Genomic DNA, 26,437 nt, shown 5'->3' with positions numbered 1-26,437 from the left:
ACCACTCTTCCCATATCTCGGTTATCCACACGTTGAGTAATACAAACTCGTCCCAGAATCTTTACTGGTCTACTTGCATCAAAGGAAACTTCTGGAGAACTCGCCAGTTCGGATGTAATTGCTACTCCGCGCTCCCCGCATGAAGCAATAAATAGTTCAGGCATAGCCGCTTTCTTACTCCTGCTAGTGAAGTACCGTCCATTAATTCTCGACAAGATGGCAACTATTTTCAAGAACGGGCGTTTCTTCGTGCCCTCGGTCTCGAATAATGTTAAAGACTTTGCCGAAAGCATGATCATTGAGGACGGCAAAGTCTCATATGTCGGTCCTCTAGATGAAACAATCAGCACAAAAGATGCGACGGTGATTGACCTACAAGACCGAACCGTGATTCCGGGTTTCATTGATGCACATGTGCACATCTTACACTACGGCCAATCCCTTCGCAAAGCCGATCTCATTGAATGCACATCCTTGGAACAAATCCGCAAAACGATCAAGTCCTACGCAGAGACCCATCCCTCCGTCCCTCGCATCTTATGTCGAGGCTGGATTCAATCCTCTACGAATGGTGTCGCCCTAGCCAGCATGCTAGATGGCATCGACTCACGCCCCATCTTCATCGACTCCTTCGATCTCCACTCTATGTGGTGCAGCTCAGCAGCCCTGGATGAAATGAAAGCCCATACAGCCCCAGATCTACCCGGAGGTAGAATCCACCGCGACGAAAACGGCAAGGCATCAGGTCTTCTGGATGAATCAGCCCTCATGAACCTCGCCTGGCCCCATCTAGAAGGCGTCACCTCCACGGCCGACAAATTAGAAGCCCTAGACACAGCCGTCAAGGCATACACCGCCGCCGGATATACCGGCTTGGTAGATATGGCCATGGACGAAGTGACCTGGGAAATCCTCAACCTCTACCGAAAAGACCACACAATCCCCTTCCACATCGGTGCCCACTGGCTAGTCCCCTTTGCAGCCGACCAAAATGCCAATTTCAAATACGTCGACCGAGCAATCGAACTCCATAAGAAATACAACAGCCCCGACTTTTGTATTCTAGGAATAAAACTCATCTGCGACGGCGTGGTCGACGGCTGCACTGCTGCGCTTATGCAGCCATACACAGGCAAATCAGACCCCGTGGACCCAATCTGGCCAGAAGATATGCTCCAAGAAGTTGTGGAACGCGCCGACAAAGCTGGAATCCAATGTGCGATTCATGCCATCGGCGACAGAGCAGTCCACCAAGCAATCAACGTCCTCTCTCGAGTCGGCAGTCCAGGAGCCAGACACAGAATCGAGCACTTGGAACTGACGACATCCGAAGATGCCAAACGTCTTGGCCAGCTTGGTATCACGGCTTCCATCCAGCCTGTTCATTCGGACCCGATGCTCTTCAAGGCTTGGCCTGGTCTTGTTGGTCCGGATCGTTGTCAGCGTGCGTTTGCTTATAAGGAGTTCTTGGATGGTGGGGCTCCTATTGCTATTGGCACTGATGCCCCGACTGCTCCCCATTTGCCATTCCCTAATTTGTATAATGCTACTACTAGGCGTTCTGCGTTAGAAGTTGAGAGTGAGAATACTGTGAATCCGCATTTCGGGCTTGGGCTTGTTGAGGCTGCTACGGCTGCTACTAATGGTGCGGCTTACGCGCGCTTCGCTGACTCCTGGACTGGATCTTTGCAGAAGGGGTTGTCTGCAGACTTCTTGGTTGTTGATACGCAGTGGAAGCCTGAGGCGTTACTTCAGTCTAGGGTCTGCCAGACTTGGTATCGGGGGATGAAGGTTTTTGATTCGCAGGGTTGATTATTGAACAAAAGATTTAAAGGTCAAACATAGTCAGTCCCCATATCATCTACTGTATCGGTCATACAAATGCTTTTCAAGTTTCTTACTACTCATTGTATGCGGGTGTTGTTAAGGTGGGATGGATCATAGTGACATCACCAGCCCATTGCACGGGGTACTTTCGCCTCTCGAAAACAATTTATGCTTGATATACCGCTGTCAAGTGGAATGATATCAATTTCTTAATTTACATGTCATCATCAGTCTCATCACCATAGCCATCTCTCGCTTGGTTTCAACATTCACACTTCCGATGTGGTCGCAGCCACGCCATATGTACTTGTCCTCCAGTTAACGTTACTCGCCAAGCTCCTCGGGGTGGGCTTGAAGTCCACGGTCGGCAGTCGGATCAGACAGTAAGCTACCTAGTAGATATTCTAGTCAGTCGCGTAATCATGTGTTGGCCCATCAAAGACAAGAGGTGCATACTATGCTCTGACATCTCCCGCTGAGACCAGTGCTCAGTATTCTCGTGCAAATGCTCCAAGGCATTCTGGTGCGCTAGCTCTGAGCACATTGTATGAGGTGATCTAGATGGATCAGTCATAGGTTCGAGAAAATTAAGTCTGAAGGGGTCATTCATACGGTGCAACATCCCTATCAACGAAAGCATCCAGTCCTTTTGTAGCGGGCTTTGTTTTCTGTGGCTTATTGCTTGCGTCGAGAGAGTTGCGGCGTTCGGCGTAGTTAGGGTCCAGAGGGTTATTGTCGATTGTGGTGGTGACCATTTTGGTGGGTTATTCGATGAAGATTCAGCTGTAATTTTTTCAAGTAGGGTTTTGCGGTAAGTTGTTAAGTTCCTACAGAAATAGATAGCGTTCCCGGTAGTTGAAAGAGAATAAGGCTTGAGGTAGTTGAAATGCGGGGAGCTTAAGCTTGCCTTTATTGCCGTCACGGGCTGGTAGTGGCGAACCTATGATATAAACACTTCACAGCAACCTATCACAGCTATTCGGACCCTGGTCTCCAAACTGATCAACGTCATCTTCTTTCAATGTGGAAAGTGGTTTTCTGAGTATACTGTATTGACAAATGCATTTTCGTTATTCACTTTGACATGAGATATCATGTTGCTCCCATGACTTAGGGGGCAAGAAGCGACTGTATCTAATTCGAGGCTACATAAAATTGGTTTGATACCAGAGACACTCTGAATCTTTGCTTCATAAATATTGTAGTGGGGGAATTGCCTACTGCATGAAGTAGCGGTCTACGGATAAGGCCTTTATGACATATTAAAGACCTCTCTACGCATAGTGAGCAAGATAGACACATCATTCTCTTCATACCACCCCTATGTGCTCCGTTTTATAGTCCTACCCTGCCTTTTGTTAAGGTTTCCCTGTGCTCTCATTGCCAGTATCGTAATAGCTACACAGGCGCTCATATCGAGTTAAAGTGTTTGTCCCGGGATCCTTTGAAGTGTTTTGAATTGGGAATTGACGAGAGAAAGCGTAAATCATGTAGCTTATGGCTCTCTTTCGTAACCCCCGTCAACACGGCCTCTATTGCCTCTGGTGCGTCAATGATGGGGCCATGGTCGGTCAGTCGGAAGAACACATTCTTCTTCTCCAGAATTGAGTTATTAATCTCCATGATCATTACGATGAGGTCTTTAGACGGCGAGTAGAGATACCAATAGTTGATAGCACTTTTCTGCCAGCATAGAAAGCATGGAATGCTGAAGGGGTATGCATGCGTAAGGAAACTCCTGAGGGTTCTCGTCCTAGGAAAAGGTTAGCTCATCTGTTACTTATGAGTCATGACTTGATGTTCACACCTAACCTACTGTCGACTTAAGGGAGATATTCAAATTCTCTCGCAAGTAACGGTCTCTAAATCTTCTTTAGAACAGAAATTAAAGAACATTTTGATGGTTGATAATAGATTGCGGTATTTAGACAAAGCGAGATTTTTATAGAAACATTTTTGGAACGCGATGTCTTTTTCAACGACCTCTGGCCGAGAAAGTCCAAGTGGCTATCTTTCTCTTCACTTCCTTGACCGACAATACGACCTGCAAGAGAGTTCATTCGCCTGGTAGTCAGCTGTTGTGAGCCCAACCAGGGCCCGTTCAGTCTCTTCTCGAATTCATAGAAAGATAGCAATGAATTTTATTTAACCTGATTTGCGGTGAACATTCATGGTTTTACTCACCATTCTAAAACTTACTGCGGAAAGGTAGTACATAGATGTCGTACTACTGCAGACTTTTTCGAGAAAATTTTACAGTGCGGTCTACGTGACTGCAGATCTCTTTCAATCTATCTGTAATTCGACAGAAGTGGAAGATATAAATCAAGCAGAGAACTTCTGTGTAACTTTCGGAAATAGCGGTGCTTGAAGAGTGTACAACAAGCATGCAAATGGCGCGATAAATATTCTGAATACATATGAGCTGTAAATATCTTCCCATTCAAGAACCTGCGTCGACCGCTGATTAGATATTCGATCATACTTCTTCTATACATTTTACAACAATAGTAACACATGAGGCGCTTTTATCTTATCCCGTCAAGTTTTCAACTCACTTCCAAGTTCCAAATCGGTTGAGGTGCATCGAAGCAGAGTGGATATACATACTTCTGTATAACTTTGACTGATAGTGGTATCAAAATTGCTATGTTCCATTCTGGTCACTTCTACCGCCCAACAAGTTTCTTATAAATATACTCATATTACCTTCCAATCCCCAAGTATAAGACCTTTTATCCTTGTTCAGGGCCATCTTCTAGAGTTATAACTCCACCAACCATGGCTTCCCAACCACTTGAATGTCCTTTCACCCCGGTGATCATCATCGGTGCAGGGCTAACAGGCTTGGCCATGGCATCTCGGCTCAAAAGACAGCTGAAATACGACGATTTCGTAATCTATGATCGAGCCGCTAGGCTCGGGGGTACTTCGTATAACAACAGGTGTACGTTCCTACTCCACCACTTGACTCAGTTGACTATCTACTTGTAACTAAACGAAGGAGCAGACCCTGGCTGTGGAGTCAACACACCGGCATCTTTTTACAGCTTGTCGAAGAGATTCAATGTGACCGAGCATTTCGTTGGTAATACGGAGTGGGTGGGAGCGTCCTGGCAGGACGATGAAGCTAGTTGGCTAGTCAAACTAAAGGAGACTTCAACTGGCCGGGTGTTTACCCATCAGTGCAAAATACTGTTATCGGCCATTGGAGGGCTGTCGAATCCGAATGAATGCAGTATACCTGGCACTGACATATTCAAGGGGGTCATTGTTCACACCAAGGCATGGGACTCCAATATAACATGCAAGCAGAAGAACGTGATCGTCATAGGCAATGGATGTATATTTCCCTCTCTACTATCAAATATGGCGTTCTTTGCTTATCATATTCATAGTGTCTGCGACCCAAGTGATGCCAGAGATTTCAAAAGAGGCCAAGATGATCACACAATTTATTTTTGTTTGTCTATCATCAATTTACAACTCTATTTCCCAAGCTGATCCAGGAGATAGACACCGCAATATTACATTCCCGGTCAGAAACCCGCCATCAGTACATCATGGAGAGCCATTTTCCGCGAAATACCAGGAAGCCTTCGGCTTTTACAATTGATGATTTTCTGTTTTCTTGAGTCTTTAATATTCCAGTTCGACCGCACCTGGCTTGGGGCAAAGATGAGAAACAACATGATCGAAAAACACCGACGTTATATCACAGACTGTGCACCGAGTAAGATTACCGCACCAGTGTCAACCCATAGGATTACGCTACTTACGCGTCACTGGTAGGAAAATACTGGCCTCTCCTATTTCCGAATTATGAATATGGTTGTGAGGTAAAGTATCTCTTACTCATTGTTGTGCCACTGGGAATTGGACTAACAGCAATTTAGCGCAGGATTTTCGATAACGACGGCTACTTGGCTTGTTTGCATCAATACAATGTTCACCTGACCAATGATAGCATTGTGTCTCTACTAAAAGATTCCGTACTGACAAAGTCGGGGGCCATACATCCAGCAGATATTATTGTATGTTTCCTGCCAATCAATCTTCTTGTCATCTTTCTAATCTTGGTTTTCTCAATTCTAGGTATTTGCTACAGGCGTCTCTCCAACACAGCATAATATCGATATTTGTGGGCGAGATGGCTTTAGTCGTCAGGAACATTGGAAACAGTCCGGCCATATGCGAGATTTTAACACGGTCGCCATGTCCCGTTTCCCTAATTTCTTCAACATATTGGGACCCAACTCTGGCCAGGGACATACACCAACAGTAAATACATCTGAAAGGCATGACGCAAGATTTGCCATTCATTCCCATATACTAATATCGGGTTAGCTATTTCGATCTTGTTATCCGTGTTATTAAGCCGGTTCTCCAAAATGACGCATCAACCGTTGAGGTGAAGGATTCGAGTGAAGAAAGCTTCAGTAAGAACCTCAGGGCTGCATTGAGTAATACTGTCTTGACAAATACATGTCGAAGTGTGAGCTGAAAGCCCCCATTTCCTGTTCCAATTCGTGAACTAAGTGTTCAGCAGTGGTATATCAATCCCTGGAGTTCGCTCAAAATGTGGTACTCAACCCGCTGGAGTGGCATGAAAGACTGGTTATACGAGGCAGGCAGACCCTTGACTACTTCAGACTTCACATGATCATTGAACTGACTGATGTTGAGTTTAGCCTCCTACGCCTCTGGCAGAGTCTCAAAAGGAACACAGTCTGCAAGCTCTGAGCAATGCTATTCCTCAACATTGCTTCAAGTCATCTGGCTTGATCTCCTTTGCTTACCTTGCTCGTGATTTTGCATACGCCGGTCTTCTAATTTACTGTGCTTTGCATATCCAACTCCTTTCCCATCCATGGACACGTGCGATTTCTTGGGCAATTTATAGCTTTGCTCAAGGATGTGTTGGCACAGGGCTATGGATAATTGCCCATGAATGCGGTCACGGTTCTTTTTCTTCGTTTCCCTGGCTCAACGACATCGTCGGCTGGATCGTACATTCGATTCTGCTTGTTCCTTACTTTCCTTGGAAAATCACCCACGCACGGCACCACCGTTATTCCGGTCATATGGAAAAGGATACTGCGTTTGTTCCATTCACCGAGGGCGAGTATGCAGCGAAACGTGGGGTTTCCATCGAAAGGGTTAGAGAGCTCACTGAGGATGCGCCACTGGTAAATCTCGTGTATCTAGTCGGCCATCAGCTGTTTGGATGGCCGATGTGTCTTTTCTTTGCCGTGAGTACAGGAAACAACAGCACTCCCGGAGACCGCAAAAATGGCCACTTTACTGCTAGCCATTTCGACCCCTATAGCGCGCTGTTTACGTCGGCGCAACGGATATCAGTCGCCTGGTCGGATCTCGGGGTTGGTCTTGTGGGATGGGCGTTGCTCCGCATGAGTTCAGAAATTGGGCTTGGAAATACTATCTTGCTCTATTTTATACCCTATCTTTGGGTAAATAGTTGGATTGGTACATTTCCTTATACTTCCCCATGCATGTGCTATCCACTTACATGATTTCGCACAGTCGCCATCACATACTTGCACCACACGCATCCATCAATTCCACACTACGCAGGACAAAACTGGACGTTCCTGAAAGGAGCTCTCGGCACCGTCGATCGCAGTTTTGGTTTTATTGGGAGACATTTTTTCCATGAAATCATCGATTATCATGTTATCCACCATATGTTTCCCAAAATCCCATTTTACAAAGCGGAGGAAGCGACCATCGCAATACGACCACTGCTGGGCCCCAGTTATCAGGAAAACAAAAAGGAAAGCTTCGTACTTTCTCTTTTCAAAACATTCCAAAAGTGCAAGTACGTGTCTGATGGTGCCGTCTCTCCCGATGAGAAAGGTTCGGGCGTTTTTTACTGGCACAAGCACAAGATGTGATGAGGGGGAAGTAAGTACAATGGGCAGACAGACTAGATGACACAGTTGCAGCGACAAGAGCAAGGCCAGAGACCTGGCATGCGGGCATGAAAATAATATCTTATTGATTATATTAGAGGGTTACAAGTATCATGAAAAATGTATAGATCTCACGCAGCGGCGAACTTCAAGAATTACCCGGATTGTGCTTTTTCGGTATTATAGAAAGATATAATTGACCGATTCTGCCAATGAATTTGAATATCGTGTAGAATCTTGATTGACTGCAGATTAGGGTAAGATGAATATTTGCAATGAATAATGTGATTGTCAATCACCAAGATGATATTTCTTGGCTAACCCTTGGGAACTAAATGGTATAATATAATCTGTATGCTTCTCGAAATAATGTCTTCTCAATACCCTAGCATCGACGTGGTTATAAGAACAATAATTTCAGGGCCACTGAAATACAAAGATGTCTACGCCATTTTGAGTAGATAAAGGAGACGCAGGAATGATGAATTGAGCAGGCTAGAAATTAACTGTGGAAGTCTATTAGATTTCCCATAACTAAACAGATATATTGAGCAAAAATACATCCGACGCGCAGTGTAGATGCATACCGAATTTAGTCCAAAGTAGTCTAAATGGCAGCCATATCATTAATATAGCGGGCCAGGGACATAAATGAAAGAAGAGAGATGCAGGATATATTGGAAGATAAAGAACATTTAAACAATTTCATCGGGCTCAGCAAACATGCTGTTTTTTTGGTTTATCCTCCGAGCATCTTTTCCGCCTTTACTTCTTCCTTTTGCTGATGCTTTTTGCGCCGTCGGATTTGAGCTGTCGGGTAGAATACCTTCTTCAATATCACGGTGCAAAACATTTACATTCAGTTCCCAACAAGCCACGTCGCTCCCATTTCTCAATAACGAGAGCCTCTGAGCAAGTTCTTCCACAAAGGCAACACTCCTATGCCGCCCTTCTTCGCAGCACACTGTCACAATGAAGGACATGTCGGCGTCTTCAGACGTGTCTCCTAGTTCCCCATCTGTGCCTTTGTCGTTTTCGTTTTTTATAGACAATTCTCTGGGCAGCAGAGCATGATATGATTCAGTGAAAGATTGAACAACCTCATCATAGGTTTTCGAGAGGAATTGCTGCACAACTTCATTTTTCAGAAACTCCTTTCGGAGTCGTGGTGAAAGGCCAGTGGTCATCGCACGCAGCTTCCGAGGTGGGTTTGGAAGATGGCGAATGTTGAAAGCTAAGATCTTAGATTTCTCCTTTTGTTCCTCCGATGGCACAAAGGGGCCGTTTGAACGGCCGTACGAAGCGAGCAAGACAGCAATTGATGGGTGCCTTGATGATAGTCCGGGGGAAGATTTCGGCTCTTGTGGTGTTTCCATTGTGACCTGAATATTCTTTTCAATTTTATTTCGAGTTTTTCTTTCTCAATTAGATCTGAGGGTGGTGTGTCAATCTTGACGGTACAGACGTGGACGGAAAACCAGCAATACCCTTCAGGAGAATATATATTGTCCCGCTGGCGAGTGACTCATATGCGGCTGGACTTCCACTACCAACGTCTTTAAAACTTAGATTCTGAATTAGGGGTACTCAAAACTGGCACAAAAAGAGTTAATAAAAAGCTTCAGTCGAAAAAGGTCGACCAAATAAGCATTATCCTGACTATCTTGGCTATGCCCTACCAGATCTCTCATCTTGGCAAAGGCGAAAAAACATACAGTGACTTGCAATTTTGCTTGAACATTACAGCTCTCAATTGATGATCCAACAATATGTACACTGTCCTTATAAATGGGCAACGGGAGCGCACCCGATCTAGATTTTCTGACCTACTTTACCTCCGCATATTCTTATAATCACCGGAAAGTATTCCGCGGAGTAGCTGTGGGGTGCAGAAAATGTAGATCATTTAGCTAATTGCATCGACTAAGATTTAACCCAAAGACGGGCCCAAGCAACATAGCAGACCAACCACGTTAACCAGAGATCTCGAGCACCTCGGTGCCAACTCCCACTAGTCCCAAAATGGTCATTGTCTGGAGAACTCGACTCTGTTCGGGTCCCCAACTCAGCACGACCATTGAAAAGTTTTCTTCTTCTTTGGCTGGTATAAATGGAGTGCTTCACTAAATTTCTTTGCGAGGCGCCAAGTAGGGAAGTCTGCATGCGTGAAGTGTCTCTACACACGAGTTGAAGTTCTGAGACGGAAAAGGAAAAGTGATATCATACCCTCGATCTTCAACTTTGGTTCACAGGAGTTTGGCAGAGGAACTTCGACATCCTGGGATTTGACGAGCATTCTCGTCAAGACTTGATCTGACAATGGTCTTTGCTCGAGGGGATGTCTCGGGTCATGATGATCAGACAGTAGGTAGGTGCATGTACCCTGACCAGTCCACGGGATCTGAATATTGACAGCGGCACAGATCATCAAGATCCCAATTTGGACATTCAAATAGTCTTTTGGGATGGACCTCGGGATCCGGGAAATCCATACAATTGGTCTCTGCGCGAAAAATGGCTTCTCACAGCCCTGGCCGTGTTCACCACTTTCATCACTATGATGAATGGTACTATCATCACAGTAGCTCATGAAGCTATCAACGAGCGCTTCAACATATCCGACGCAAACTTTCCACATTCTTACTGGCCTGTCACATCCTGGGCCGTAGGCGGCGGATGCTTCTCTCTGCTCGTTCTCCCACTGATGGAAGACTTCGGCGTGCGATGGGTATTCCTCGGCACGTACCTGATCTTCCTCTGTTTCGTCATCCCGCAAGCAGTAGCGCAGAACTTCGCCACATTAATCGTGACGAGATTCTTCGCCGGAGGCTGTGTCTCCATTCTTGCTAATACCTCGGCGACTGTCATTGGGAACGTATGGGATAGCGAACGATCCCGAAATGTGCCTGTTAGTCTGTACATTGTCGCTTACCTAGCAGGTAGCAGCATCGGTCCTGTGATCGGGGCTGCTATTTTCCAGACCCTGTCGTGGAGGTGGATTGGCTATATCCAGTTGATCTGGTATGGCGCCTTCTTCCCCATGTTCTTCTTTCTGTTCCGGGAATGTCGTGGAATCGCCATCCTGGGACAGCGGGCTAAGGCTTTGCGCCGTGAGGGCAAGAATGCATATACCCAACACGAAATCGATACCCAAGATCAGTCTATGCTGAGCATAGTAGGCCGCAGCGCGAGCAGGCCTCTCATCCTCTTCTTCACCGAGTCAGTGGTCTTTGTATCGACGCTCTGGTCTGCCTTTACTGTTGGCACGCTATACCTATTCACTCAATCTGTCGAGCAAGTCTTTGCTGACCTGTACGGCTGGACACCCGCACAAGCCGGCTACGTACAGTCAGCAATCGTCGTCGGGGAATGCATAGGCTGGGTACTAACCCTGTTCTCCGCCAAACTGTACTTCGACTCAGCATCACGCAACACCGAGATTCCCGGAACCCCTATTCCCGAAGCAAGACTGTACCTCGCCATTGTGGGTGGAGTGTTTGGTATCGCCGGTGGAATGTTCACCTACGCCTGGACGTCGTATCCGGATCTGCCGTGGATCGCCCCGGCCATCGGTCTCGCAATGGTAGGCGCCGGCAGCGTTATTGTGGTCACGGGTATCTCCGACTATGTTGTCGATGCGTATAGCAAATACGCGGGCAGTGCAATCGGGATCATTGCCACCGGCGAAAATACTCTGGCGGCGTTTTTGCCGTTGGCTACGATGAGCATGTACTCAACTCTTGGCCTTCGGTGGGCTAGTACTTTGCTAGCCTTTATTGCGTTAGCTCTATCCATTGCGCCAATCCTGGTGCTTATCTGGGGCAAGGATATCCGAGCTCGGAGTCCGTTCATGAAAGAGGCAATGGTCGAGAAAAGGAGAAAGAGCTTTGACTCTGTCTAAGCTGGCTAGTCTTGCTTCTGTACATAGAATTCTATTCGGTCATACTGCATATACAGGAATTTCTTCAAGAGTCTGTTTCATGTGTTCCAAGTTTGGACTCAAGGTTTAATTTGTTTCACATGTTCATGCAGGTGAGAACCTTCTACATAGTACCGTCGGGTTCCGTGAAAAGCGTGAGGGCATAGGTAGTACGGAATACAGAATGTCCTGTAGGTCATACTGTAGAACAGGCAAAATCCGCCATTTCGACATTGAATGATCTCAGAAGTGTATCGAAATCGATAGAAGCCTCGCTCGGCGAACGATACCCCTGCATGAACAGCAAGTCAAGCAAACAGTGGACTCGGTGGACTCAATTTTCAATCTCGAACACGAGATAACAATAGAATGGCCCACCCGGCACTATTGACCCAGGAAGAAAAAAAAAAAAGAGGAGCAAGAAAAGCCGCAGTGGATAGAATCGCAAGAATCCCCCATATCATTCGAGTCAGGGGGGAAAGGGAGTCAGCAAGCCTTCAAAAAAGAGCCGGAGATATTCCAGATTGCGGTTTAGAACGGACATGGCGCCACTAGCCCGAACCAAAGTTCCCCCTAAACGTGCACTACGCACTGTGTTAGCATGTTGTGGCATAGCTAAAGTTATTGTTGTTTATTATTCTACGCTGTTTTCGGGGGAAGATCGTAATGCCCCAAAACACGGACCAGATGGCGTCCTGGAAAACAAGCCCATTCCATGCTTCCATTCCGAAAACCCGAAATAATAACCGAGTGGCTTATTCAACGGTCTTTTCTTCTGAACTGGGGATGTTAACCCGGTTCAAAAATCCAACTACCGTAGCCCCTTTTCTTTCCTTGCTGTACTGTACTGTTTATGGTGGTCGGTGATCTATTCTCCGAATGAGGCTCCATGCAGGAGAGGAGGAAAAAAAAATACCCAAAGTTCATCCACTCGTCCCAGCAACCGGACCCGACACTAGTGCACTAGAACAGGGCAACGCCCCCACGTTTCTCAAAACGGTTAAATCGTCGAACTTCTAGATCGTTTCAGGGCAGACGATCAAACGGGCTCGAATCGCAGGATGCCTTGTGCTATCCTAACAAGCAAGGCTAAAGAAGCTAGAGATGCGAGAAAAAGCGAGTCTAGTCCTGTGCCAGGTTAGTCCTCAGGGGTTCAGAGCGAGGCTGGCATACCCTGGTCGGAGTTGAAACCTCCAGGCCGAGTCTATATTGATCAGAATTGTACTCCATACCTTTCGGAATCAAGAAAATTGGACCATGCGTAGTCTCGATTGGGTAGGGCTCCGCGAGACTAGGTCATTGAACTCCATCACATCGCCCTAAAAATACTTTCTGGTGCCTGCTTTTTTGTTGAATCTGAAGCTTGACGGGGCTCTCCCCCCATCACCCCCCTGGGGCAACAAGAGACAAAGTTTATCTTGGTTTGATCGACTTTGTGTCCGAGGTGTGAGACATGGTGATGGTTTCATAAGATAGATCTGTGTACAAGCATACGGAGTGTTCGGATTCATTCGGGAACACCAAGCTCTTTTGGGGTAAAGATATGAAATCTCAACTAACCGGTGGGTTCGGTACGGGTGAAAAGCTCCTGAGCTTCAGATGCCAAGCATTGATGCTGGATTCCCAGCCTTTTGAAAAAAAAAAAAGAGAAAAGGTATAACGGAAAAAAAAACATCGGTTCCTAGATTGGACTTATGACATGAGTGGCCCATGGAGCAATAATCAGAAAATGCCTGTGAATGGCCTGATTTTTGCGCTAACACGTGAATCACCTGATTCAAGGAAGTTATAGGGAGGCAGACATGTAAACATGTATATCTGCACGCTGCATGCTGCATTCGACCAGTCCTATATGATCAGTATAGTCGGATATGCCGGAAGATAGAAGATCCAACAGCCACAACCGTTGATACGGGGACTTCGGAGAAAATACCAGGGGTCGCTCAACCGGGAGTGGGACGGTTTCAGTGGCTGCATGTAAGCGCCCACTGAGACTCTGAAACGAGAGAGCGGGTGCTTCAGGTCCCAGCGCCAGTTTGATGAGCCTTGGCTGGGTCCACTCCACTCCCGTTGGACTCCAAGGTCGATTCCCTGTCTAGAAGCGTGCTGAAAGGAGAAGGTGATGTGAATATCACTGTAGACTGGTCACTTCCATACTTCGTACTGGTGGTAGGGGTTGAGGGGGGTGTTTTCTTCAGGAAATACAGGACAGGAATAGCTCCTACGTCAAGAGGTCCAGAGGGCAAAAAGGTGAACAAGTAAACAAGTGAAGAAGTGGGAAGGAAAACAGTCGGGGGCAGAGAACTAAAAATGGGATGCCCGTACCAAATGGTAAAATACAGCGTAATTAACAGCTTTCCTGGCCCGCAACGCTATGACTAACACTAACTTACTAGTTTCTGACCGGTCAGGGCTCTCTAACCGCCTTACTTCTTCTTCTTCTCCCCCTTCTTCATCTCATCTTTATCATCCTCTTCACTTTCGTTTCTATTTCCGCTGTGCGAGAATATACTATACCCAAGAGCTTACCGGCTGGTCCAGTGAAATCTCTCATCTTTCTTTATTCCAGAGGCTGGTTCCTCTTCCCATATCGTGGCCGCTCACATCCTGTCTACATTGGACATTGCAGCGTTGACATTCGCGCTTCTGATCTCTTTGCATTGATCTATTTTGGTGAGTGCTGATTCGAAGTCTCAGCCGCAGCACAGTGGCAGAGAATGCGGTTCTTTGATCCAACCCGCTTCTTTGTTTGCGCAGGTGTTATCAACTGCCCCCTCCCGGTCGGAACTGACTGGTTATGCAGTGCGCATTTATAAAAGAACAACAAAATGTATCCTCAACCAGGTGCCCCGATGCCTCCGCCGCAAAAACCTGAAACATTTATGCTCTCGACCGAAGCCCAGCAAAGTCTACCGCATGATGCGCAGGTTGCCTTGCAACAAGTGGATAACTGTATGTTATTAATGGTCTTTGCGCCAGAGCATTGTATTGATATTGGCTAGTGAAATACTTCCTCCTGTCTGCTCCTGTCGACTGGCCTCCCGATCAGCTCATTCGCCGTTTCTTGCTTCCCACCGGCGATTATGTCTCTTGCGTCCTCTGGTTAGTCTTACCGCAGTGAGTGACTAGGGAAAGTCATTGACCATCTCATAGGAGTAACCTGTTCCACATTTCCGGTACCGATATTGTCCGATGCCTCGCATTCCGATTCCAAGCCTTTGGACGCCCGGTCAAGAACTCGAAAAAGTTTGAGGAAGGCATTTTCTCCGATCTGCGAAACCTCAAGGCTGGAACCGACGCGACACTGGAGGAACCTAAGAGTGCGTTCCTGGATTATTTGTACAAGAACAACTGTATCCGGACGCAAAAGAAGCAAAAGGTGTTCTACTGGTACAGCGTGCCCCACGACCGGTTATTCCTGGATGCACTGGAACGGGATCTGAAGCGCGAGAAGATGAACCAGGAGGCTACTACGGTCGCAGTCAGCGAACCGGCCATGTCCTTTGAATTCGATTCGTCCCAGTCTCTGTACGAGCAATTGACCAAAGCTCAACAAGCGAACTCGTCCTCGTTTGCTGCCCACGCAAGTACGACATATGGCCAGCCCAACTCCCCCGTGGTTCGGACCGTTGACGCAATGCCTCCCCCGCAGATGGCTCCCCCAGCGATTCCAATGCTCCAGGACGACAATGTGAATCCGATGTACAGCCAACATCCGATGCCCCTGTCGCACACCTTAGTCCAGAGCATTATTAAGCGCGAGCAGGACTTCGGCCCTATCCAGTACGATCGCAACGGAATGCCTATTCACCGCGTCCACCAACGTCATTCATCTATGCCGACCTTCTACGAGTATTCGCCTGCGCCTTCGTTTGTGTCTTCGCAATACGAGGACTACAGCAACCGGGGACTGTCTTTCGAGCCAGTCACCCCGCCACAACACTCGGTCGGCCTGGGATCGGAGCCCGCTTATATCGCCAATGAAGACACAGGACTTTACACAGCGATTCCAGATATTTCCAGTGGGCACGCATACAACCCCATGATCCAGCTGCCTCCGTCGAATCTGGCTAGCGCTCATTATGCTCCGGCTCCTCGGTCGTACTCCTCGAACCCGTACTCCGTCATCGAGGGATCTCCGACCTACAAGCAGCGCAGGCGTCGATCTTCCATCCCGCCCAACTCTGCGAATGTCACCCCCGGCACTCCAGCTCACGTCCAATCCACGACTCCATCCGCTCAGCCAATTCCCTACGCTGCTCATAGACCTAGTGACCTACGCCGCTCGGTATCTAGCTCAGTGGCCCCGGTTGCAGAGGGCGATGAGTCCGCTCAAGATCTCGCTCGTACATACCCAAGTGCGATGCTCCCTCAAAAGGATCTTATGCGGGAGATGTCTCGACATGGTACTCCTCTGCAGAACCTCGACCAGAGCACTGGTCAACACTCAGTTCCAATGACAAACCAACCGGATGATCTTACTGCTTTGCCGACCAATGCATCTATGGAGGCTGCAGTTTCAAATGGGACTAGTCGAGAGCGTTCGGTACCGGGACCTGCTCGGAGAGCGAGGAGTGCCACCATGATGGAGCTGGGACCTTACCCCCAGAAGTCCCACTCCTGCCCGATTCCCTCCTGTGGCAGAGTGTTCAAGAGATTAGAGCATCTTAAGAGGTAAGCTCACCTCCATTCTATTTTTGCATCAGCCCACATCGCCACGTCGGTGGGGCGATCTGCACCGTAATCGTACGGCAACTGACTTCTATCTAGACACGTGAGAACACACACTCAAGAGCGTCCTTACGAATGCCCGTTTTGCACAAAGGCCTTCTCGCGGTCTGACAACCTCGCACAGTAAGTTAAGCCATATAATTTTTCGCGTTCTTTGTATTAACTTTACTAGACACCGTCGGATCCACGAAGCGCAACAAGACGGTCAAACCATCGTCCCCAACGACGATGACCTAGAGAATGATGAGAACGAGTATGGTTCGCAAAGGGAGAGCATCTCCCCGCCCCAACCGGCTCATACTATGATGAACATGACGAACATGACAATGCCAGCTCCTATGACCATGCCATCCGCCATGCCCAACATGGTTGCTTCACACATGATCGCTCCACAGCTTCTGCAGCAACGCATGTGAGGATGACGGAGTACGATGCACCAACAAATCTTCAGTTGATGCTTCCACTCTGCCCCTTCTGTGATGTCTTTCATTAGGAATCTGGGGCGTATACAGGCGTCATTGGTCTCGGGTTTATATCGCCTGTTTAATCGCACATTGTCACATCGACCAATGCGGCCCCGCACATACCGCGGTTCCTGTATAGCCTCTGTGATATTGCATCTCTGCTTCTCTGTTATTCTTTTATTCGTGTTGTTTATCTTTGCTGGATCGGTTCGGATTTTGATTCGCGCTGTGCAATTGGGTGTCTACAGGAATCATCAGCCACTATATATCTGGCGTTGGCTTCTTTAGTCCCCCTTTGCATGCGAACTGGGTTACTTTGGCAGCCACTTACATCTCATGCTGCCTGGCGGGAACGGGCACCCGGGGACGTGATGCGGACATCTCAATGCCCGGGCGGATGGACTTGGGATTGATATTGGAATTGGAATTGGTATATGGAAATATTGGGAAAGCTTCTGCTTTTCTCTGTCTTGGGTTATCAGGCATTATCCAGGAAGAGTGGCTAGGCTGGGATATTGGGAAGGGCTGTTTCGTGTTTTAACTACAGCTACGGCTATTTTTTTTGTTTAAATTATTCATCATATCATATATAGACAGTGACATATTGTAACGAACTCGAATTGGATGTTAAAAACTTGAAAATTACCCTTCATATTGGACAATATTTTAATTCGACTTGTTTGTAATGGTGGCTTGTTTGTTTACCCTGTAGGATGTCTATATATGGAAACATAATCACGTGCTGCTGACGTCGCTCCTGAAGACGTGATAGGATGCCACTCATCGCCGATCTCATTCCATTTCATGCCAGACCGACTACACAGTCCTGTCTGACTATCACATCACATCGCGCTGAGACCTAGACCTGTAATACGTGTCCACTTCCATGTTGGTTACATGTAATTTGCGGCCTCTCCCCGAGTTGCTTTTACTCCACACCAATACACACAGTACAATACACTCGTTGGATCAGAGACCTCGGAATTTCATCTACAGGGGGGCGCAGTAACACCTGATCTGATCCGACAAGACAAGACAAGCTCAGCCACATTCCGGATTACCCCACGTCTCGGCGGTTGGAAGTACTCCACGCTTAAGTCCAGAAGTCCTATGTGGTATTATATCCGCGCACGGTTCCTCATCTGCGACTAAGGGTATTTCTGTTTTTATCGCCTTCGCCGGCGACACTGCTTACCGTCATAATTAGGATTAAATCAAGGCCATAATCTTTGCCCTCCGAAGATCTAATGGGAGAGGTTGGTGGACGGCGTAGCCCTGCTGAAGAGGGATCGCCCCTTATGCCTTCTTCTCCGGTTCGAGTTGGATCAGGAGATAGGCATGGTGAAGGAAATGAAGATGCGCGGCTCTTGAATGGTGGTCTTGATCATGAGGGGACCAAGGGTGCGTTGTACATGTTGCTTTTGACTTTGTCCATTGGTGGGTAAGTATAAACTGTCTTGCTTTCGATTCTTTGGAACCTGTAAGCTATGAGGTGAATGCTTATGCTATTCTTTTTATCTTATAGGCTTCAAGTTGTATGGTCTGTTGAACTGTCCAATGGATCGGTGAGTATACAACCCACGCATGGTTCACTTTCATAAACAAAATCACTGACCGCATGGTATAGCCATACCTCTTATCTCTCGGAATGAGCAAAGCCCTCTTGGCCTTCGTCTGGATCGCCGGTCCTTTAACTGGTGGACTGGTGCAGCCTTATATCGGCATCAGAAGCGATAATTGTCGTATGCCATGGGGCAAGAGAAAGCCGTTTATGGTTGTTGGCTGTGCAGCTACTATAGTTGCATTACTAGCTCTGGCATGGGTGAGGGAAATTGTGGGCGGGTTCCTGTCGATTTTCGGCGTGGATTCTGGTTCACATGGGACGAAGATTGTCATTAATATCGCGGCTACGATCTTGATGTATTGTCTTGATTTTGCTATTGCTACCGGTATGTACCGTGAAGATCTAACCTTGGTGGCAATGAACCTAACATGGCCATGTTCATATACAGTGCAAGCTGCAATCAGGGCATTTATTGTCGACAATTGCCCAGCACATCAACAGGAATTGGCTAATGCCTGGGCAAGTCGACTGATAGGCGTCGGAAATATCCTAGGTTACATCTTCGGCTACCTAGATCTCCCAAGGCTCGTCCCGTTCCTGGGAAATACCCAGTTCAAGGCTCTTTGCGTACTAGCCTCAGTCTTCTTGAGTGTCACTATCGCTATCAGCTGCGCTTACATCAAAGAGCGTGACCCGCGACTCGACCCACCTGTTGAAGACAAGCTTGGGATCATCTCGTTCTTCCGGCAGGTCATTAAGTCTATTCGCAGCCTGCCGACGCAGATTTCTCGTGTTTGCGAGGTTCAGGTTGCTGCGTGGGTTGGCTGGTTCCCGTTCCTATTCTACTCTACCACCTATATCGGACAATTATACGTTAACCCGATCTTCGCTGAGAACCCCAATCTCTCAAAAGAGAAGATCGATGAAGCTTGGGAAGATGCTACACGGATGGGCGCGTTTGCTCTTCTCATATATGCTATCATATCGTTCCTCGCAAATACTCTCCTCCCCCTTTTTGTGGCGCCTACATACAGTCCTGCCCCAAAGACATCATCGCAGCCAGCCTCTCTGAGCGGGCACTTCAATGAGGACGAAGAAGAGACCAACAGGAGAGTATCAATCTCAGGCATGCCAATAGGCACTGCATCCGAACCACTGCTCGACGCTACGCCACGCCACGAGGCAGAAGGCAAGCCGACTTGGCTTTCACGTCTACAAATACCAGGCTTAACTCTTAAACAGGTCTGGCTTATTTCCCACATCATTTTCGCCCTTTGCATGTTCAGTACCCTTTTCATTTCCTCCCACCAAGCCGGTTCCGCGTTCGTTGGATTGGTCGGTATCCCATGGGCTGTTTCACTCTGGGCGCCTTTCGCTCTTATCTCCGCTGAAGTTGCTCGCAATGATCCTTCCCGGCGTCATCGCCATGTCGCTAGGGCTTTTGATGAGCCCAGTGCTTCCGGTAGTACGGATGGCCAGTATCAAGCCCCTGAGGCTCATGAATGGTCCAACGAGCATGGTGATCAGGAGACTGCTGCTACTGATGATGACATTGAGCATGGTCATTCTAAAGAGCACGACGTAGCTCAGGCTGGTATCGTCCTTGGGCTTCACAACATGGCTGTTTCATTCCCGCAAATTTTCTCCAGTCTTGTCTGCAGTGCTATCTTCAGGGCTGCTCAAAAGCCTAGAGGGGAGCCTTGGGATGATAGTGTCGGGTGGGTGCTACGTTTTGGAGGGTGTGCTGCTTTGGTGGCTGCTTGGTTGACGAGGAGACTCCGTTGATAGAGACGTGAATGCATTAGAACTTGATAGAACATACATGTACTGTGTCCACCTCACCAAGGGGGAAGGGTGAGAACATGTGGGCCTGTAGAGCAATAACCTAACTTATAACATGATCATTGATGTTGTGTTGCTAAGTATGGACTTCCAGCCCCTTGGCTGTTTCCCGTTTCTTGGCAGTTGCGCGGCTGGTCCACGTGTGATATTTCAGAATTACAATAACCGAACATTACACATACGTTATCTCCGGGCGCGGTATCCCAGCCCTACCGCCCAATTTGACCGCCTGTAATTTGTCCTGTTCTGTTCCATACCATACCCCCCATCCAGGCCATCTGTCTGCAACTCCGGCCCCAACCCCAACTCCGCGCGTATCAACCTCATCTCGTCGCAAGTCCCATCCGCTCGGATTATGTGCGCCTGCTCGTCACATCTACAACTCACTGTGGGAGTGAACTACCAGTCTGCGCTGGTCCTCGATACCTCCTAAGGCGCCGCCATGGCGACCCAATTCATGAACGATGCCGTCCACGCCCTGCTCCGTATGTCCCCTCTGATCGGCGCTCTTGAACACCGCGTTCTATTTCTACATAAAGAATGACTAGCTAACATTGTATTTCTATTCCAGGGAGAGCCGCTGAGGACTCAGATCCCGATGGTATGCGTGCCTGACTTCCACCCCTCTCATCGTGCCATCATCCCCCTCCCGTCCGGCTGTATAGCGCTCTTACAACTGCGGTGATTTAACTATGACTTCTCATTGCAGATGCCCCCGAGGCTGGAAACAAGGAGATTACGAGCTCTTGGGCATTGTTCATTATGATCATGCTCTTGATGTTCGCTCTCTTTACTAGCTACATGCTTCAACAGAAGAAGATCCAAGCTGTCCATGAGACGGTTCTATCTATTTTTGCAGGTATGCTACATATACTCTGAGCTTCGATGCACAATGCGCAGCGCGCAGCGCGGATTGGATTGCAAATACTGACAGTTGCTAGGCATGTTCGTCGGCTTGATCATCAGGTTAACGCAGTCAACAATGCAAGATAGCGTCGCTTTTGATTACCAATTCTTCTTCAACCTCCTCCTTCCTCCAATTATCCTCGCCTCCGGATACGAACTTCACCAAGCAAATTTCTTCCGGCATATCGGCACTATTCTCACGTTTGCTTTTGCTGGTACCTTTATTTCGGCCATTGTGCTCGGTCTGGTTCTGTACCTTTGGACACGGATCCCGCTAAATGGGCTGAACATTTCCTTTGTTGAGGCTATTTCAGTTGGCGCGACCCTCTCCGCTACGGATCCCGTTACCATTTTGGCTATTTTCAACCTGTACAAGGTCGAGCCGAAGCTTTATACCATCATTTTTGGCGAGTCGATCTTGAACGATGCGATTGCTATTGTGCTGTTCGAGACAGCGCAGAAGTACGCTGACAGTGAAGCCGGCTCTTTGACTTTCCTCAATCTCTTCGAAGCCATTGGACTTTTCTTGCTTGTGTTCTTCGGTAGTATGCTGGTTGGCATGCTAGTTGGAATTGCAACCGCGCTCGGTCTCAAGTACACCCATGTGCGGCGCATGCCCAAGATCGAGAGCTGTCTTATCATTCTCATTGCTTACGCCAGTTATTTCTTTTCCAATGGCGTGCATTTGTCGGGCATTGTCTCGCTTTTGTTCTGTGGCATTACCCTCAAGCATTATGCCTACTACAACATGTCGCGTCGCACGCAGTTGACTACGAAATACCTGTTCCAGGTCATGGCTCAGCTGTCGGAGAACTTTATCTTCATTTACCTCGGTCTTGATCTTTTCGTTGAGGCTAACCTGCAGTTCAACCCATTGTTCATCTTGGTTTCTGTGTTTGGTATCTGTCTCGCACGTTATCTGGCTGTGTTCCCGCTCTCCAAGGCTATCAATTGGTTCCTTCGCTATCGGGCCCGCCGCCGTGGTGTCGAGGTTGCTGATGAGCTCCCATTCGCATACCAGGCCATGCTATTCTGGGCTGGATTGCGTGGTGCCGTCGGTGTTGCGCTGGCAGCCGGTCTCTCGGGCGTCAACGCCCCAGCACTTCGAGCTACGGTTCTGGTCGTTGTCGTGTTGACCGTCATCATCTTTGGTGGCACCACGGCACGAATGCTGGAGATTCTCGGCATCCGAACTGGTGTGGTAGAGGAGCTTGACTCAGATGACGAGTTTGACATTGAGGTCACCCACGGAGGAACCTACTACAAGCGCTCCGATACAGGCCTGGGCTACACCCCACGCCGCGCCGACTCCGTCATCCCCATGGACGGCGTTACACCTGCAGCTCCACGTGCTGGTCTCGGGGAGCGAACAGACAGCTACTCAAGCGGCAATAACCGCCGCCCGAGCCCACCACACACCCATACGCGTATGTACTCCGCGGCATACAGCAACAAAGATCAATCCTGGCGTGACCGTTCCTCCGCCGCGACTCTACTCGACGGCGACGCTGTCGGCCCAGGCAGCGATGATGAATTCGGCCTGCCACCCTCCGGCTCCAGCCGCGCCAACCACCCCGTTGACCCAGACGAGTTCGAGGTCTCCGATGACGACCTCCCACCCGCCGCAGAGGGCGCCTCGCGTCTCCGACGATCAGCCTCCCAGCCCTCGAATTCGCCTCACGCCCCATCCCCCATCGCAGCCTCGACCAGCGTCTCGCCTTCCCGACCGGTGCCAGGTCTCACGGCTCGCGAGGCCCTGCGGGATCTATGGTCTGGTGGTGCTACCGGTGATCACGCAGCTTGGTTCCGTCAACTCGACGAGGATTACATCAAGCCTACGTTGTTGCTAGATCAGTCGAACCATAAAGGACCCGGCCCTGGAGCAGTTTGAATTTGAGTTTGAGCTTGAGTTTTATACATTAGGATGATGGGGTTTTCTTGCATGTTTCTTCGATCTGGATGTATATTTAGCCTTTCTTGTTTGGGTCTGCATTCTCATGAAGGAACGTTTTTTGCTGTTTTGTTTTGTTTTGTTTTGTTTGTCTACTGTCCGCGGTTTGGACTGTATAATAACAGCAACATGTATCTTAAGAAGACAATTAAGATATTACAATTTTGAAGTCATTCATATATCCTCTCCTGTTCGCAGCATAACAAATAGTATCCAAAGTGAAATCCCACTCCGCATTTCAGCCTACCCCACACATCCCCAGCCTATCTCCCCTCAACCTCGGACACAACCTTCCAATCACCCACACACTTAACGCCGTGACTCAATAGAAAGAATCAGAACAGATCAAATTTATACATCAAAGCAATAAACATCACGTAAATTTAACTCGAAACACATTAAGAAGATAAGCATAGCTTCGCCCCTTTCTCCAACATCTCCAATTGTTCTTATCGACCACTCGGAACCAGCTATGCTATCTCTAGCATGAACTCAGGCAGACGCTGTACCTGCTTGTATCTGTATGGCGCCATTCTTGTTTGGGGTCGACTTGCGCCCGTACCGTGTTTGTTCAGCCACGAAGCAAGTGGCTGAGATACAGCGAGAAAGAGATGGCGACGATGGTGTAGCTTGGTTTGTATTCTGTGGTCGGAATATTCCATTGGTTCAAATTAGATTGGAATCTGTGACGAGATTGATAGACTCGGGTCGTTACAGCAGGTCTGATTATATTACAGTACGTACGGTATTACTTCTGCTGTTGTTGTCGTATAGTAAGTTAACTACAATATAGTAACTCGCCCGGCGTATTGTGCTAGTCTACCGCATGGGTAACCTATTTCATATCCTATGTAGTCGATTTCTTCTGCCACTTCTTGGGCTTTCCTTTCTGTCTATGTGCTCAATCCTTGCTGATTTCTGCTCACTAAGTAGTAGAAGAATGCTGGATCGTTTGGTTATCATTGATTAGCTAGTCGCCCTTATTTGAGTAATTTATCATTATATAAGCTTGTTAGCCAAATAATTCTGACTGAGGAACTGGCTACTAAGTAATACCTTAGGTAGAACCTAATTGCAAACCCTATAATTCACTTAGGATGACAATAGGTTCTATCGTAGGTCAGAGGTCAAGTGGATCTTACAGGTACAACACCCCTAACGATGGATTGATATACATTAATGTTAGTAATCAACGACATTCATGGTGCTGCAGGGTGAGGGTGCCTATCTGATTCCTATCCCCATCCTTATTTGACCACTCGTCTTTGACCTTTCCCGTCGCGCCGTTTGCCCTGAGCACCATGGATATCATGCTTCAGATAGCGAAATCTCCGGTACCACTCTATTTATACTTAGAACTTAGATGATTTTGCTAGGCTCACACAATATAGGTTTTTCAATTTAGCGAAAATTGCATCACCGTGACAAAAGATATGCTTCTAAATAAGCGTCGTTCGACCGTATACCGCTTAGAACTCGAGGAGCCCCGTTTTGGACTTCGAGGGACAGTCATCGTCAAGCAACAGAAAACAAATAGGAAGCTGAGTTTTGCGCTGAGATGCCTGCCTATCAGAGGCTACAAAAGCTTCAAGGGACTGTAATCACAACTCTATCTGGCGAAGGCTCTTTCAATGGGCACCCTGCCTTGATTTTTTCGGAGATCAAAGGGATTACTCTACGTGAAATCGCAAACCTAGTCGAAGCGAGTGTCAAAGAAAGTATTTTGAGGTCTCGTCTTGAGAACGCCTTCCGGGAGCTCTACAAGTACGGAGCCGAGCATTGTGACCTGGATCTGGGTAATTTTCTGGTCTGCGACAATGGACAGATGATGGTTATCGACCTTGAAGAGGTCAAATTTCCTGAAAGACAGCAAGCCTGGGAACACAGCATTAATTTGGGTAGTGTGGATTACCTGATGAGCAGATTCAGGGATGTGAGATATCCGCGTCGTGCTCCGTCACCTGTCCTGTATTGGATGCCTCACACTGGGGCTAGCGATGATAGGAGCGGCTCAAAAATGCCCGGTTCTGCTGTCCCATGAGACTAATGATTTTAGGTACAACAAGCTCACGCCCCGAAGGGGAGTAGTAGCCCATAACGGTTCTCAAGGATAGAAAAGACCTGGTTTGAAGTTGGAACTTCTATGACGGCAAGGGACTGACAAGATTGATTTAAAGGTGGTAATAACTAGGGGAGAATCTACGGAGTATGCAATTCACTGTTATATCATCATCTCATTTGTGTGACAGTCTGTTGGATATTGTATGTGATGTTCGCTATTTACAGTCATTCTCGAAATCGGCTTGACCAATAAGCACCGAGTAACTCTTTCCAAGTCCCACTGCCAAGCCATTAGCGCAGATCAATTATTTGAGCTGGCTGCGTTTAATTGAGAGACACCGTCAATTCGCCGGGTTAGGATGGACTGCTCTGGAAGAAGCGGGAATAAGTCCGCAGACAACCCACGAGAGACCTGCGTACATCCCCCTGCCAGACATTGCTACTCGAGATTAAGGAATATCGTAGCCGATGATAACATTGGACATCGACAAGTTCATGTTATTTCCTTCTTGGCCCGTGTCAAGTACCTTACGTTTAACCATCTAAACCGTTTAAAGGTAGGGGCTGTCAAAGGTCATATGGCCACCGCTAATTTATATCAAGTAGACGCATCTTGCCAACCTGGGATAATCCTTGTATCCGTAATACCGATACCAAATAATACTCTGTCATGTAACAAAAGTATTTGGTCGTTGGGCCCCTGACCCACTTTTCATTACTGCCAGCCAAAACTCTCCCGAATTCATGCAATGCAATAACTAGTATGTCATTCATCATACTGAATGACATCGGAACCCCAATGAGACATTGCACCTACCAGATATTTGAATATCTCGGTACTTACATAGCATTTGTAATGACTAGTTCGTCAATCGCGAGGTTTGAATATCTAATTAGTATAGGCGGTCTAGAAAGCGGCAGGACAGAAGGTGGAACCCTAAGCACTGTACGACCAGCCAAATACTTTTGTTACACCACTGTACATAAACTTCGCGCCTAATGGAGCCAAAACCGGCGAGGCCGAACCCCAAATCGAAAACGCAGGGCGCCCAAAAGTGAAGAAATACGGTACGTTATCTATGGATACGATGTCCGAAGATAGGCTTAATATAATACAGGCACGGTCTAGGGATCCAAAACGCCGGTAAAGTTCCGCTTCCGCGTTATGCAGCACAGGTAGATGTACAAGTTAACCCCTCAGTTAAGGTATCCCAGATAGGTAGATTAGATAGCTGATCG

At 47.7% G+C, this 26,437-nt stretch overlaps 9 protein-coding genes across 9 annotated transcripts; 7 read left to right on the top strand and 2 right to left on the bottom strand.

Annotated features, from left to right (window-relative positions):
• Window positions 1-216: 216 nt before the first annotated feature.
• On the top strand, window positions 217-1,812 carry N7511_000734 (amidohydrolase; the record flags this gene model as incomplete). Its single annotated transcript, XM_057123159.1, has 1 exon — window positions 217-1,812. One exon carries the CDS (start codon window positions 217-219, stop codon window positions 1,810-1,812), a length of 1,596 nt encoding a protein of 531 aa, XP_056988892.1.
• A 339-nt stretch (window positions 1,813-2,151) lies between these two features.
• Window positions 2,152-2,582, bottom strand: N7511_000733 (uncharacterized protein; the record flags this gene model as incomplete). Its single annotated transcript, XM_057123158.1, has 3 exons — window positions 2,152-2,219; window positions 2,284-2,384; window positions 2,440-2,582. The coding sequence occupies 3 exons, from the start codon at window positions 2,580-2,582 to the stop codon at window positions 2,152-2,154; spliced, it is 312 nt and encodes a 103-aa protein (XP_056988891.1).
• A 4,329-nt stretch (window positions 2,583-6,911) lies between these two features.
• N7511_000732 (fatty acid desaturase) lies at window positions 6,912-7,742 on the top strand (the record flags this gene model as incomplete). Its single annotated transcript, XM_057123157.1, has 2 exons — window positions 6,912-7,314; window positions 7,372-7,742. 2 exons carry the CDS (start codon window positions 6,912-6,914, stop codon window positions 7,740-7,742), a joined length of 774 nt encoding a protein of 257 aa, XP_056988890.1.
• Window positions 7,743-8,455: 713 nt separating this feature from the next.
• N7511_000731 (uncharacterized protein) lies at window positions 8,456-9,136 on the bottom strand (the record flags this gene model as incomplete). Its single annotated transcript, XM_057123156.1, has 1 exon — window positions 8,456-9,136. One exon carries the CDS (start codon window positions 9,134-9,136, stop codon window positions 8,456-8,458), a length of 681 nt encoding a protein of 226 aa, XP_056988889.1.
• Window positions 9,137-10,079: 943 nt separating this feature from the next.
• On the top strand, window positions 10,080-11,661 carry N7511_000730 (uncharacterized protein; the record flags this gene model as incomplete). The annotated part of the gene is made up of 2 exons (XM_057123155.1): window positions 10,080-10,128; window positions 10,184-11,661. The coding sequence occupies 2 exons, from the start codon at window positions 10,080-10,082 to the stop codon at window positions 11,659-11,661; spliced, it is 1,527 nt and encodes a 508-aa protein (XP_056988888.1).
• A 2,846-nt stretch (window positions 11,662-14,507) lies between these two features.
• Window positions 14,508-16,826, top strand: steA (sexual development transcription factor SteA; the record flags this gene model as incomplete). Its single annotated transcript, XM_057123154.1, has 5 exons — window positions 14,508-14,631; window positions 14,682-14,781; window positions 14,833-16,353; window positions 16,450-16,533; window positions 16,583-16,826. The coding sequence occupies 5 exons, from the start codon at window positions 14,508-14,510 to the stop codon at window positions 16,824-16,826; spliced, it is 2,073 nt and encodes a 690-aa protein (XP_056988887.1).
• Window positions 16,827-18,121: 1,295 nt separating this feature from the next.
• On the top strand, window positions 18,122-20,223 carry N7511_000728 (putative sucrose transporter; the record flags this gene model as incomplete). Its single annotated transcript, XM_057123153.1, has 4 exons — window positions 18,122-18,315; window positions 18,400-18,439; window positions 18,502-18,823; window positions 18,887-20,223. The coding sequence occupies 4 exons, from the start codon at window positions 18,122-18,124 to the stop codon at window positions 20,221-20,223; spliced, it is 1,893 nt and encodes a 630-aa protein (XP_056988886.1).
• A 499-nt stretch (window positions 20,224-20,722) lies between these two features.
• N7511_000727 (bifunctional K:H/Na:H antiporter NHX1) lies at window positions 20,723-23,077 on the top strand (the record flags this gene model as incomplete). Its single annotated transcript, XM_057123152.1, has 4 exons — window positions 20,723-20,765; window positions 20,852-20,881; window positions 20,990-21,139; window positions 21,222-23,077. The coding sequence occupies 4 exons, from the start codon at window positions 20,723-20,725 to the stop codon at window positions 23,075-23,077; spliced, it is 2,079 nt and encodes a 692-aa protein (XP_056988885.1).
• Window positions 23,078-24,695: 1,618 nt separating this feature from the next.
• N7511_000726 (uncharacterized protein) lies at window positions 24,696-25,178 on the top strand (the record flags this gene model as incomplete). The annotated part of the gene is made up of 1 exon (XM_057123151.1): window positions 24,696-25,178. The coding sequence occupies one exon, from the start codon at window positions 24,696-24,698 to the stop codon at window positions 25,176-25,178; it is 483 nt and encodes a 160-aa protein (XP_056988884.1).
• Window positions 25,179-26,437: the final 1,259 nt, after the last annotated feature.

The sequence above is a fragment of the Penicillium nucicola genome, assembly GCF_028828085.1.
Source record: "Penicillium nucicola strain IBT 29836 chromosome Unknown utg000001l, whole genome shotgun sequence".
Lineage (NCBI taxonomy): Eukaryota > Fungi > Ascomycota > Eurotiomycetes > Eurotiales > Aspergillaceae > Penicillium > Penicillium nucicola.
The sequence above is the reverse complement of the archived record's forward strand: the minus strand, read 5'-3'. Positions and strand labels throughout refer to the sequence as shown.